The 14241-nt window shown below is 38.8% G+C and overlaps 1 protein-coding gene across 2 annotated transcripts; it reads right to left on the bottom strand.

The window, feature by feature from the left end:
- Positions 1-3952: 3952 nt before the first annotated feature.
- Positions 3953-14241, bottom strand: LOC144029230 (pyruvate dehydrogenase (acetyl-transferring) kinase isozyme 2, mitochondrial-like). Of its 2 annotated transcripts, none has more exons than XM_077535707.1 (11): positions 14103-14241; positions 10285-10426; positions 9217-9288; positions 8952-9139; positions 8711-8800; positions 7576-7653; positions 7418-7494; positions 7142-7240; positions 5740-5850; positions 5547-5660; positions 3953-4681 (listed from the first exon to the last, which is right to left on the bottom strand). In XM_077535707.1, exons 1-11 carry the CDS (start codon positions 14179-14181, stop codon positions 4538-4540), a joined length of 1194 nt encoding a protein of 397 aa, XP_077391833.1. In that variant the 5' UTR covers positions 14182-14241; the 3' UTR covers positions 3953-4537. The 2 variants fall into 2 exon arrangements, with proteins under 2 accessions (XP_077391833.1, XP_077391832.1); XM_077535706.1 differs by lacking the exon at positions 14103-14241 and adding an exon at positions 11288-11602.

The raw sequence follows: 14241 nt of genomic DNA, 5'->3' as shown, positions 1-14241 counted from the left end.
GATTTATTTTGATATAAACTGGAATAATGACATTTGAAAGTGTGTCACACAGAAGTGACGTCATCTAGCAGCAGCCAATAGAAAGGCACCTTCAGATGACGTTGCTCCCATGGTGTTTTTTTTAAATATTGCACACAAGCAATACACATAAAAAAAACAACAACAACAAAATAATACTAATACTAAAAATTCCAAACTAAACTAAAACTAAGCATTTTTTAAATAACTAAACTAATAAAAACTAACTAAAATGAAAAATTCCAAAACTATAATAACTCTACTGCCATATTACAAATAATTTACATTAAATTACTGTTTTTACTTGCTATTTGTTTATGTTTATATGTTATGTTTACTTGTTCAATAAACTTCAAACTAAATTGGTTTATGTACTGTTAACATTTTTCTAAATATGCAAAAGCACAAGTAAATTATTTGTACAATTTTTAGGACTAAACACAATTTCTATTCATAACATTATGTGGCCCTTGCGTCCTTCTGATTTTCTGGATGTGGCCCTCAAATGAAAAAGTTTGGACACCCCTGAACTAGACCCTGAATGGGAGGTGGGGCCTTTAGCTAATAGCCTCCTCACGTCTTCCTGACACTGTCCAGAGGGCCGACAACCTCACTCTATTCAATGGTCAACCGTAAACTTAATGTTGATGACAAACTTTATTGTCAGGGGTGGTTCTGGCTTGTCATGGCTTACTTATCACTTAGTTATGTGTGGCCTTTGGCCTTAATTGCATGGGGATCTCCCTTGATGCACCTGTTTGTGTATCTATTTACAACTTTTGATTAAAAACAGTTAACAAGTCCATTGTTCTTCTCATTGCTTTTTGGTCACTTAACCATCTTATCATGTTTTTTTTCTCTTTCTACGCTCCCTCTGTCTCTGTTAATCCCACCTGCTCAGGCAGACCGCTGCTGTGCAGAGGCTGGTTTTTGATAGCAGCTGTATAAGGATTACGGTCATTGACCTGTTGAATGTGTGTAAAGTGCTGTGGGACAACTTCTCTTGTGAATTGGTGCTTTATTCTAAATGAAATTGACTTGATTTGACTTGACCTCGAAGGGTTGTTATTTGAATTTGAAATATATCTTTTGTGGTACTAGACCTTGAACTTTTTTGACAACCCTGGTGTATTGAATTTAAAATATAAGTGAGTAAACACAACTATAATTAATTTTATCAAAGTATTTAAACAATTACCTAGTCATATGTTGTTATACGGTACTCCAGTGTAGTTTAGTATAAATGGGGTTGCTTGTTGCAATGAAAGTGACTGAATAATCGTTGAGCAGATGGCCTGCTTAAATTTATATAACGCATCATTAGGGGGGAAATATGCAATAATTAGACCCAAATATAGAAAAGTAAAAATATGTGTATATCAGAAATGAAGTGTAGGTTAACTAAATCTTAAAATCGGCTTAAAATCTTAGTGACCGATTTTACAACCATGCAAGGAAAACACAATTGCATGTTTGTTAATGATCCTCTGGAGAGACATTAGATCAAACTTGTTTTATTACACTAAATATTAAATATATCATGCTGCATATCATAATACGTGACCTTTATAATTAGGCAACATTAAGTAGTCATGACGTACATTTGTGGAATACCATAATGGCATTTTAAAATCAAGTGTTTTTCATTCTTTACACACTAGGAACCCAAATGTTCCAATTTAGAGGAATAGATGTGCTCAAATAAAGAGTTTTTTAGAATCACAATCCCTGTGGATATCAAAGTTGTTACCTCAGAGCAAGACATTTGTAGGTTTGAAACCCCCCCATGTCTCCTCACCTCTGGTCTTGTGTAGCGCTTTCTTTCCCTGCAACTCAAGTAAAGTGGGTTTGATAGCTGGATCGGAAAGTTGTAGACGGCCATCTACACTACTGTAGTGAGGTGTGGGAACGAATGTAGGAATTCAAAAAGTTCAGTTGCTACAACAACAAAAATGAACAAAACTGTCATTTTTGTTAAAATACTGCTTGTCCATGCAGGTGAGCCTAACCCAGGTGACTTTAGGCAAGACGTGGGTTCTATCAATATTGGATTTTCAGCCATCCTTGAATGCACCACCAGATTTCCATTAAGTGTATATATGCCACTGCCCAAGAACTTATTGACTTACAAATTTTAGCCATTGACAGTCAGACAGATCATTTATGTAATTGTTTTTTTTTTCTTTGGGGAAAAAAAAAAAAAAAAAAGATCATTATTATTAGTTATCTTTCTGGGTGCTCAATCAGTGCTGGTACTAACACACATTACCTCGTCGGACACTTTTGGAAATATTCTACCAGTCTCATACTCCATCATTCAGCCCTTCTGCAGGCCATGTGAGGGCCAATAATTCACTTTTTTTTTCCTGTATTTGAAAATACTTCAATATGATTGAGGAGATACAATCTCAGCTGAGTTTTGGCATGTACTGTATATATGTGGATTACATGTAAATACTGTAAAGATTGGTGGATTTTGGCGGGTAACTCTAAAGGAGAAGAAGCAAATAGTGGACTCTGGATTGTCACTGGAGCAAGGACATGAATTCGGGGAATTGGTGAGTAATATTTTAGCGCGAGGGTAGTCTGCATCGTCTTCACATCACATTTCTCCAATAAACAGACATTCCAGCTAACATTCATTTATGCACTCCGCTGCAGAACGGGGACTGATTTTACAACGAGGGTGGTACGGTGGTTGACTGGTTTGCACGTCCGCCTCCCAATGCTGACGGCGTGAGATCGAGTCTGGGCTTCCTCCTTCCTGGGTGGAGTTTGTATGTTCTCCCTGTTCCTGTGTGGGTTTTCGCCGCGTGCTCTGGCCTCCTCCCACATTCCAAAGTTGTGATTGTGAGCGTGGATGGTTGTTCGTCTCTGTGTGCCCTGCGATTGGCTGGCAACCAGTTCAGGGTGTACTGCCCAGAGCCAGCTGGAATAGGCTCCAGAGACCCATTTGAGAAATAAGCGGTTAAGAAAATGGGTAGATGGATTTTACAACGACATACAGTATTATGTATTTACAGGAATTTTAATTCCTGAATTCCTGTAAATTACATTGAATACAAGAAATGGTTGTAAACTAGATTACAGTGAATTGCTGTAAAAGTAAATATAGGAAGTAACTAATTTATATACAGTAGATGCTTGTAAAAAAAAAAAAATACAAGAATATACTGAGATTTTACAAGAATTAGCTGGCAACTTTTTTTGCCAGTTGTTGCTTGTAAATTCTAGTCAATTCGTTACAGTGTACAATTTATGTATTTTGTAATTCTATGCCAAAACCTGTTTCAGTCCTGTTAGTCAAGCTGAGTTTCAGTTCAATAAAACAATGACCTATAAATAAAGTTGGCTTAGATGGGCTAATGGGTGCAATTTAGAGTTGAATAAAGTCCTGAATTTAAATTTATTTTGAGAATTACAAGCAAATGGCAACGATTCAGTAGAATGGCCCATGTACTAAGCACACTGTAAGTATGTAAAATGTATTCTGTATATGCAGTGAGTTTACGTACAATAATGTTATAGCAGTGCAAAACTTCATCAGAGTTACAAATGCACATTGATTTGGCAGACAGCCGGGAGGTCAAAGTGTACTTGAGGTCATTACTGTAGAACAAGTAACATAATTAACTTTTTGTTATGTAACTTTGTGATAAGTTTCTGTTTGCGAGCAAGGTTTATTGCGTTCGTCTATGTTGATCAAGGGCCAAACACGTACACCAGACACATCGTCTGCCACAAGCTTTCATCAGCCATTAAGTCAATGAAAAACAAAAGCAGCACAAAATATATGAATATACACATTGATTTGTAAAGTGCATATATTTTTTTATTTTTTATTTTTTTATTACAAAAATAGGTCATCAGCCATTAAGTCAATGAAAAACAAAAGCAGCACAAAATATATGAATATACACATTGATTTGTAAAGTGCATTTATTTTTTTTTTATTTTATTTTTTATTACAAAAATAGGTCATCCGAATGTACTTCAGTTTAAAAAAAAAAAAAAAAAAAAAGTACAACGAAAGCACTTCAAATTTAAATGAAGGAATGAACCAAGTACAAACCTCATTTATAAAACCGATGACCACTCACAGTGACTCAAATCCCTGAATACTGTACAACAGAACAGGGGATTTTCAACTATTCACAGTGCTGTAACAATATCAGCAAATAAAGGCTCAGTGTCCAGCTGCAACTGTTCTATCATTCAATGCTTGAATTCCAGATGCTTTTTTTTTTTCTCTCAATGTTTCCTGTTCTCTTCCAGCGCTCTACCACTGCACCACTGAATTTTGTATTCCTTCATAGAGAGGACATGCGAAAAAGCACAAGGTGGCAAATGGTGCAACCCGATCAACCAAAGTGCCAGAAATCAGAATGGAAAAAAAAAAAAAACATGGCCAGCTTCGTCTATTTTGATTCCCTCAGCTCCTGGTCCATCAATGTCCTTTCCTTTCAGGGACACTTTATGGTCAAGCACACTAGTATATTTGTGTCTTTTCTTGGCTGAATCACTTGGCCATTCGAAAAACTGTAAGATCCAGTGGCTCCTTAGAGGGAACACACCAATCGTCTGCTTCCAAATTCAGCTTGTAGTGGCGCAGGGCAGTTTTGTTAAAAACTGGCAGCCTTTCAACGGAGTCTGTCGACAACGCCTGGAGAGACAGAATGGTAATACGTAAGCAATAGGATAAGTAGGTGCCTCATACATTTACGCAAAATCAACCATAAAAGAGATAGATTCACTAAGAATGCGCTGCGTCCGCTAAAGCCTAATTTATGCCTCCATGTTTGCTCTCGCGTTGATGACCGGCGTAGATCACATGATCTACGCGAGCCATGAATTTTAAGTGCCGCGTCGCTCGTGGCCGGCTGCGGTGCACACGTCGCCATTCCTTGCACGCCGTAGATGGCGGGACGTAGCTCGCTCGTGATTGGTCCGTTCGATGGCGTACTCTGCTTTTTTTTTCTTTTTTCTCTCTCTCTCTCCCCGCCCTCGCCCAGATAGTTTCCGTGAAGGCAACTGGCAGCGCAAATCGACTTCCTGCCCAGAGACCACGGCTGTGCACGTGGATATGTGCCTGGGACGAGAGGCGGAAAACAACAACTGTGTTTGCTAAGCGCGTGGCAGTTGTGTTTTGTCGAGTTTACGGCCGACACCGGTGCAAATTGGCAATACTTGATTGCCACGGTGATGAACTTACTCTCCCCTCGGCTTTGATTTGTGATTCTGAATTAAATTGAACTTCCTGAATCCGTCATAAAATGCAGAGGAATCTCCACTCTGTGGCGTCCCAGCCGTAGCAACAGCGGGACTTGGAGTGAAACTACAGGAGACACCGATGTGTATTGTGATGTGTATTGCGCACAAGTTGGAAGGCAAACGCACGAGCGGAGCTCCGCCGTGACGTCTCGTGACGATCACATGGATCTACGCCGGTCATCAATGCGAGAGCAAACGTGGAGGCATAAATTAGGCTTTAGTGTGCGCCATAGTGCAGTCTTGTTTGTATATGTTACCTTCAGGTGTATAACTGCATCAGTGCCATAACATTCCATGGAATAAAGTTGTAGATCTCCTTGAAAATATCGAGCATAGAGACGAGAAAGGGGCAGCCCATAGCCAAAACCAGCCTATAAATACACAAAAGACATGCATGTTCGCAGCTTCTCTTACATTGAGTAATATATATTTTGTGCTCAAAATGCTCACCAGAGGGGCTCTATGTTTCTCCCCTATCTCTGGTCTGGGAGCAGTGGAGTACATGTAGCTGAACAGACGCTCGGTTTTCCGAAATGGAACTCCACCACCTCTATCGCTCATCTGTTGGGAGACAGAGATTATAGTCACCTTGTCTAATTTTGTAGGGTGTAGCAGCAGCAATAGCTACATATGTATACTTTCAAATATTATGCAATGGTGATGTAATACCAAATTGGGTGAACAGCAGCTAATCCCATCTAAATATGGAAAATGGGTCTTGCAGATTTAAATGGGTTTGGATTTTTGAGGATTCTAAGGTTTTAGTGGATTTATGCAACCACATTAACTACGCAGTCAGTAGGTAAAAGGAGAACCACAAAAGTTATTTTGCTATCTTAAGTGTCAATAGTTCCCATATTTTTTTTAATGGTGTCAAAGCTATTAATCCGAAGCAATTTAAGCACAACTACTTACAGAACACATTATAAATTATTTTGTGTACAACTATCAAAAAAGGTTACACACACCTTTATACAGTAAACGCACTCGTCACTATTGTGTACAGTTATTCCCTCATTTTCCGCTGGGGTTAGGTTAAAAAAAATACCCACAATAAATGAAATATGTGAAGTAGTTAGAGCTTTATGTTTTATATTTATTATCAATGTTTTAAGGCAATTGTCCCTAGGTGTGATTGTGAGTGTGGATGGTTGTTCGTCTCTGTGTGCCCTGCGATTGGCTGGCAACCAGTCCAGGGTGTCCCCCGCCAGCTGAGATAGGCGCCAGCACCCCCCGCGACCCTTGTGAGGAATAAGCGGTCAGGAAAATGGATGGATGGATGTTTTAAGGCTCTAAAACTCCTCGCCATACAGTTTATACACTTTTTCTCCTCAATGCATTGACATTTTCTCACATTGTGGAATCCAGGTCCAGAAAATACAAACCTTGAAACAGTTTGGCTTCATCACCGGTGCCAGTTGAGTAGAAGCACCTGTGGCTAAAGCCAATCTGTGAAAGGGTTTTTAGTACTTTCTGAACCTGGATTTCCCAAGCCTGTTAATGACAATCACATCGAATCAGTAGATTCCGCACACGTTATTCACAAATGTAAGTACATTTAACTCATTGGCTGCCATTGACGGAAAAAGACGTCAAATAATGCATTTTTGCTGGGCTGGCAGTGAATGTGTTAAACACAATGTGCCAATATATTTTGTGATTATATTGCAGCATCCTTTTTTTCCTTTTTTCTTTTTTTAAGGAAAATTTTGCTTAAAAACCCGTCAATTTTGGTTACATCTCATCTTAACTCATTGACTGCCATTGACGGAAAAAGACGTCAAATAATGCAATTTTGCTGGGCTGGCAGTGAATGTGTTAAGGACATTTTCTCAGGTCAAATGTTGCTCACCTTGATTGACAAGTCCTCTCCACCAACTGCGACCAGAACCTTGATGGGTGGGAGGATCCTGCTGGCCTCATGGTTCTCAATGGTTGCCCTCATGGCATTCTGCAGTGAAAACACAGGCTCATCTACTCATATTCAAGAGTTGAAATGATATCTGTACAGGGTTCAGAATGATCCCTTATCTTAACAATTTGTATGAACTTTCAAGTGATGTTCATAAGAAGGTGAGGGACTGATTATCCTTTTAATTCAAATGATTGTTGCTTTGATCATAATTACCTTAAAGAGCTCAAAGAGCATGTGGTACAGGTGAGATGGGATGTAAGAGATCTGGATGGGCTGTCTGACACTGTTAGCTAAGGGAGAGCAAATGCAGTCAAGGCTTTATATTCACATGAAACAGCCAACCGATGTGTGTGCGTGACCATTTTTCTCACCGTTCATCTGTCTCAACTCCAGCTCAGGTGCTCCCAGGTAATATTGTTCACACATTAACTTAGCGCTCTCATAAGCATCTAGGGACACAAGATCAACTAAATTTAGTGTCATTGTATGCGATATCATAAAGGTTAGAAGTTGTTATAATGAATTGTTATGTACACAATAAATCTCATTTCTGATAGCTGTGCTGAATCACAACCATACTGTAATTTAGGAGTCACACACTAAACCTGATTTACGCTGGAAAAGAAGGACACCTCCTCTCTATTAATATACAGTACTATATTTAAAACCACAGAGCTTGGCTTGTATAACACACCCGAATGTTCAAAGAGTCACATCGCATATGTACAAGTTTGTCTGGTGATATAAAATATGGAACATGTAGACCTCCTTGTTTTCTTCAATTTTTTGATCATTTTATTGCCCGGTAACACTAAAAAAGGTGTTTTATGAGACCAAGAGATTACTGTTTTTGCTATTGGTATAAGAGCTTAAGCGATGTGGGTTAATATCAGGAAATCCATCGCTAGATATTAGTAGTGTTGTTTGGATACCGTTTTTTGGCTCCTGATACCGACACCCAGCTTTGCAGTATCGGCCAATACCGATACCATACCGATACTTAAGTTTTTTTTTTTTCCTCAACGTGAAAAAGCTGTCCTGCCATTGGTTCAGAGCATTCAAGGGCCAATAGGATATCTTAGATCGGCATGCAGTGAACATGTCACATACCAGTGAATGTCGTGCACCAGCAAGACACAAGATGCTGCATCCAAAATCCTATATTAGTGTTGGAATTAATGGTATCGGCATGTTACTTGAGAGTACTCACCGATACCACTGTTTTAATGCAGTATCGGCACCTCTGCCGATACCAGTATCGGTATCGGAACAACACTAGATATTAGCTCTTAATTTGAACTATGATAACCTATTTTTGTTGTTATTGTTATTAGTTGTTAAAAAAAAAAGGGAACATCCAGTTGGACCAGGCATTTAAAACTAGACACTAGAAAGGCCAAATCATTTTTTCCATGACTTTCATGAACATGTCGTCACAAATTCAAATGCCAATGAAATGAATGCATTGTGTTCAAAACATCTGGTTAAGGCAGCACAAAGACTTACCTCGTACAACCTCAGGCACATCACACATGGTGTCGATGCAACCAATGGTGTCAGGGTGAGTGCGGTTTGTGTTTCCACTGAAGACAAGCGCTGCAGACAGAAAAGGAAAACTACGTATTAGTTTCATCTGGTTCACGGATTATGACATTAATATTCACTTTATCTCATTAATGTTTGGTCGTGCGATTTATAGTGTCAGAATTCAGAAATGTTCTGCAGTTTGTGTGAGTCCACCACTCACTGTGTTGGTTGATGAGCATGCGTATAGAAATTCGACTGGTGTAAAAGCGGTCCAGGAAGTACTCCATGTTGTGGTCAGTAACAGCGTCCTGCCGTCCATAGGTCTCCTTGTACTCAATGACTCCCTGGGCCATGGTGGGCACCACCTCATTGTGCCTGTTTCTGATCGCCTCCAATACTTCCACAAACCTAACAAGTACAGCGCCGGCGATCCTGTTCACTTCTGCACAATGTGTCATTTATTTCTTAAATAATGATTTGCTTACGTCTCGAGAGTACTCTGATCATCCGGGCTCTTGTCCAGAAAATCCAAGATCTCCATCAGGCTTTGGATGTACCTTAGTGAGAGTAGAAGCATCGGTGTGACAAACAAACACTTAAGACGCCTATATCATGTTGCATCAGTGTCCACGGTACATTTGACTGGGCGAGATGAATAACATAAACAGAGAGTGGCGCAGAATGAAGCTCAGAGGAAAAATATCCACAGCACGTGTCCTGACAAGTGGTGTGACAACTCCAAGAAAATCACATCAACATGACACGAAGACACCCCCATATCAACCCATGTCACTTTTTCTGCATATAGTAGTGACGTTATTCCGAACGTGATGTTCCCTTCAGCTCCAGCAACGTACAAACATGATGAGGAAAAACAAGACGAAGAAAGACGGGGGAAGTGAGTAGGAACTGGGACAAAGTTCAACCATTCGTACTGCCTCCCCACCCCTTTGCTTTGTGAAGGAATCTGTTTGACTGCTATTTATAAGCAGATGGTTTCAGTATACGATACCACAATGAAATATGAGGCATTTTCAACAGAACCGTGTATTAAACATATTAATGGAAAAATGGGAAAAAACCTTTGTGTACAAATAGATGAGTCTTTCTCACAACAATTGTGTCTACACTAGCAATTCAAGTGTTTATGAACTGCCTGGTTTAGAAATTAATTCTGTAATCTCACACGTCATAATTATATGTACAGTGGACCCCCACTATTTGCGAGGGATAGGGACCAGCCACACTGCAAAAATCTAGTTTTGAATTTTTCACAAAAAAGGGGGGAATTGAGGAGGGAACAAAACAACAACAACAACAAAAATAATAATAACATAAAACCTAACTCCGTGGGTGCTGGACCGCAAGTATGCAGGATCCACTGTACTTGAGTTTGACAAAGTGTCTGCTGCATTAGCCACATGCATGGAACCGGACAGTAATTGACATTTGACAGTGCCCCATCCACAAGTGAAAATTTCTGCCTGTTTTTTCTTCACTCAATGTTATACTAAAAACTGAAAGAGTTGTAGTCAAAATTAGTTGTCACTCACCAACTCTGGACCAGTTGCACAGAGGGTGTGGCCAACAGTTGGTCAGGCAGCAGGTTGATTTCCTTCATGATATTCGACAGACGCACAGGAAGCTCTTGGCGAAGAAACATGAATGATGTGCGCTCACATGCATTGGTTGAACCTGGACAGTACAAAATCATACATTCAAACATAACATTTCATACAAACAAGAGAATCTTGGTCAGGGTGGGAGTTGATCAGATGTGAGTCAGAGTGGGAATTACAGTACTGTATTTTATTTATTTATTTATTTTTAACAGTGTTTCTGTAAGCATGTCCCAATTATGTGAATTGTACAATAACGCATAAAATAAACATCTTTAAAATTATTGTAAAAAGATTAGAGGGGGAAAATGCCTAAATAATAATAAATAAATAAAAAACTTCACTTATTTTTCTGCGGTGATGAATGATAGCTATTTAGCAGATCAGTCAAGATAATCATGCTACCCTAGCCCACTGATTTTGAATTACTGGCCATTTTGAAAGTGCTGTCTGGCTCACTAATTTAGGGCATTCAAACATTCATTCACATGACGTCACGGTTATCCCGGCCAGATAAATATGATGATTAATTAGTAAGAGCCAAGAGAGGTTGTGTGCACATGAATTGTTATGTGGTTAGTGTCAATTGCTGTTAGTGTTATCATTAGCCTACTTCATTGGATCGGCAACAATATTGAAATCTCTGCGTACTAAGGGCTGAGGGACAGTAATTACATGAATGAAACGACGTTGAGAGAGTTGAGTAAGAAGTGCATAAAGGAGATCCTTTGTTCTTTTAAGGTAGCCTGTGACATCAGTAATTAGCCTACATGGGATTATAGACTCCTGTGTTCTGTTGGATTGTTTAATTAGGCGTACATAATCCGTATCACGAGGAAACTGCATCGCGAATTAAACGAGCACCAAGATAAAGTTGACAAACCAATTCAAAACATTCATTAAAGGGAGTAAACCTTAAAGGGAGAACCCCACTTACCGAAATCCATGATTTGTTTCATGGAAAGTGGAGATGGCGAAAATTTGGAGAAATGATCCACATGTTTAGGAACGTTGGCCACAGCTGCCGCCTTCACCATGGATCTAACAAATCTTATTCTACTCGTCATCCTAAAAATTAATATAAAAAAAAAAAAGCGCTGCAACAATTAAATTCGCCGATGTAGACGTAATTCACGGAGATGTTCCAGACAGTTTGCATTCTGCAGCAGCACTCGCGAGGTGCACATTTATTACACTGTTTACTGCCTCTCGACCAATCAGAACGTGAGGTGGGCGGCAGCCAGACAGTCATATTCCAAGAAACGCGGAGTTGTACTGTAGATGGAGAGTAAACAACGCAGTCTCCTGTATGACTGACCTGGTCATGTCGAAAATTACATAACGTTCTCGCTCGCTCGCTGATAAACAACCGGGACGGAAAATTGCTGCACTCTGTCGTCATAATAGTAACTTGGACGATACTTGCGCTCTTCAACAACAGAGTTGTAACATGTTTTTAAAGACTGAATTAAACACAAAAACAGATGATGTAATGCGGGGGTGCATAGCCGTACGCTTGAATAGTGACGTCATGTTGATGTACTTTGATTCAATATGTGTTAAAATAATAAAATAAAATAATTAAAAAAGAGTCAAGAGCAACGTAAACGTTAAACTCCATGTTTTAACTCTTAAGTACTTCCACATTCGACGAAACGAAACTCATCAACCGAGGCAGTTCACTGACTTTGTTCCTTGCAAATTCCAAAACAGCTTTTTTCTACAACGCAGCAGCTAGGGAATATAAGCAAATAGCATATAAACAGTGGCGGAGCCAGACTTTTATAAATAAGGGGGGGGGGGGGGGGGGGGGGGGGGTGCAAGGATACTTCATCCAAAGATGATGCCAAATTTGTTTTCATGAAAATTAATTTCAATCGGAGTCTCTATCGATGATCAAATATATTTAAGTACATATTAAGCACAGGGGAGATTTTTGCACATAATGTGCCGTTTAAGAATGTATAAAATTGTACAAAAAAAATAATTCAGCACTGTTTAACTTGAATGAACTTGCACGCACACGCAGATACTGTATTCATGCAATTACAGTACTTTTATCAACATAACATTATAATATGAACATAATGCAAATTTGTATTAGAGTATGACTAAAGATCCTGTCCTAAGTGCCAAACTCTCCTTGTCGTTTCATTTTCCACACACCCTATGAAAAATAAATTTATTACTCCAACTACTACTTCATTTACAACCACATAATTTATTAATGTGATTAATTAATAATAATGTTAATAAATCCTCCACTTCTACCTGTAAATGCAAACGTCAGTTAGTGTCTGTTTGAACTTTCAACCATTGGAAGGTGCTATTGTATTGCATAACAACAACAACATACTTATTTTTAGCTTGCACAAAACTACGTTGCTTATTGATGTCCGTCCAAAACAATCTATCTGAACTAGAGGTGTCAGTGGATTAAAATTTGTAATCATAATTCATCGCATTACTTCAATAATTAACTGACTATTAATCACACATTAATTGCACATTTTATATCTCAATTTATACCTACATTTACAATAAAATGTACAATTTCAATATGGTTTTATTTAATTTTTTGTCATTGATAGAGTAATTTCATAACAATTCAATTTAAAAAATTTAAAAATTCATTGCTAGAGTAATTTCATAACAATTCAAGAAAAAAAGTTTAAAAAAATAAAAATAAAATATGTGCTGTACTGTAAAACCAAACCAAAGCGTGACTGATTTGTTTTGGTCATTTTTCTATCACTACAACATGGTATAATTGCATTTGTAAGACAATAGTGAAAGCTCAATGCATTTCTCTTTTCATATTAGGAGCTGCCTAATTTTTAACATGAAGTTACTTGTAAAGTAGTAGTAGTTACTTTAAAACTGTAAAATACAACAGTCCCCACAAATATATGCATTCGCGCTGGCTTTGATTTTGTTAAGTGAAATAGGATGTGCATTGTAAAATGCCGAATTTTTACTGCATAGGAACCAGAAACGACCGATGTGTTCTTTTCATATTAATAGCTCTGTAATTGTAAACAATAAGTAACTTGCGAGTTTCTGCACATTTTAAAATTATAAAATACAACTTGACGCCAATCCCCACACATTAGGTAGTATCATTTAATTTATTACTGCTAAATTGTGTTATAGTGACTCCTTTTTATGACGTCGGACGCTTTTATTTTGTTAAGTTCTCGGATGCGAGACGCAGCTGAGGCCGCTCTACTGTTACAGCGAACACATCGGTAGTTTCACTTTCACCTTGATGAGATATTTTGTGGAGATGCTGAATAAAATACGCCTCACATTTAAAGATAAATAGGATTGGGCTCACTCCAACTGTCAAGACGGCGTCCATTCGGCTCTTTACTTTCACTGGGGTTTCAGAGTGCCCTTGGACGCCTCTTGGTGCTCGGTGCGAACGCAACGGCTAAACGAGTGCGTTCTTTCAAAGCAAGGCACGGGTGGTAGTGGTGAGACACAGTCCAAATGGCTCCTCCACCTATATTCTGCCCCTTAAACACTGTATTTTAGCTCCAGTGCTTTTCTATTGGGTAGTTTTGACGTGGACGTTTCTACTGCGTGGTGACTAGAATTCCCTGAGTAGAGGCTTTCCAAATAAGGAGCGGTCGTTAATCGAGCGTTAAAAAAAAACTGCCGTTAAAGGCACTTTAAGTAAACGAGATAATAACGCGACAATTTTGACACCCATAATCTGAACACAAAAGTTATTTTAAACAGTCACTCACGTCTCACAGGCAAACAAACATGATATAGCCAAACGCCAACATGCATTCTTGATGTGCCGGTGTTCTGTCGGATCAGCATACCGGTACTCAGGAGACTGCTCCTTAAAACAGATGATTCTCCTTCTCCAGACTCCTAGTG

The sequence above is a fragment of the Festucalex cinctus genome, chromosome 1 (assembly GCF_051991245.1).
Source record: "Festucalex cinctus isolate MCC-2025b chromosome 1, RoL_Fcin_1.0, whole genome shotgun sequence".
Taxonomy (NCBI): domain Eukaryota; kingdom Metazoa; phylum Chordata; class Actinopteri; order Syngnathiformes; family Syngnathidae; genus Festucalex; species Festucalex cinctus.
The sequence above is the reverse complement of the archived record's forward strand: the minus strand, read 5'-3'. Positions and strand labels throughout refer to the sequence as shown.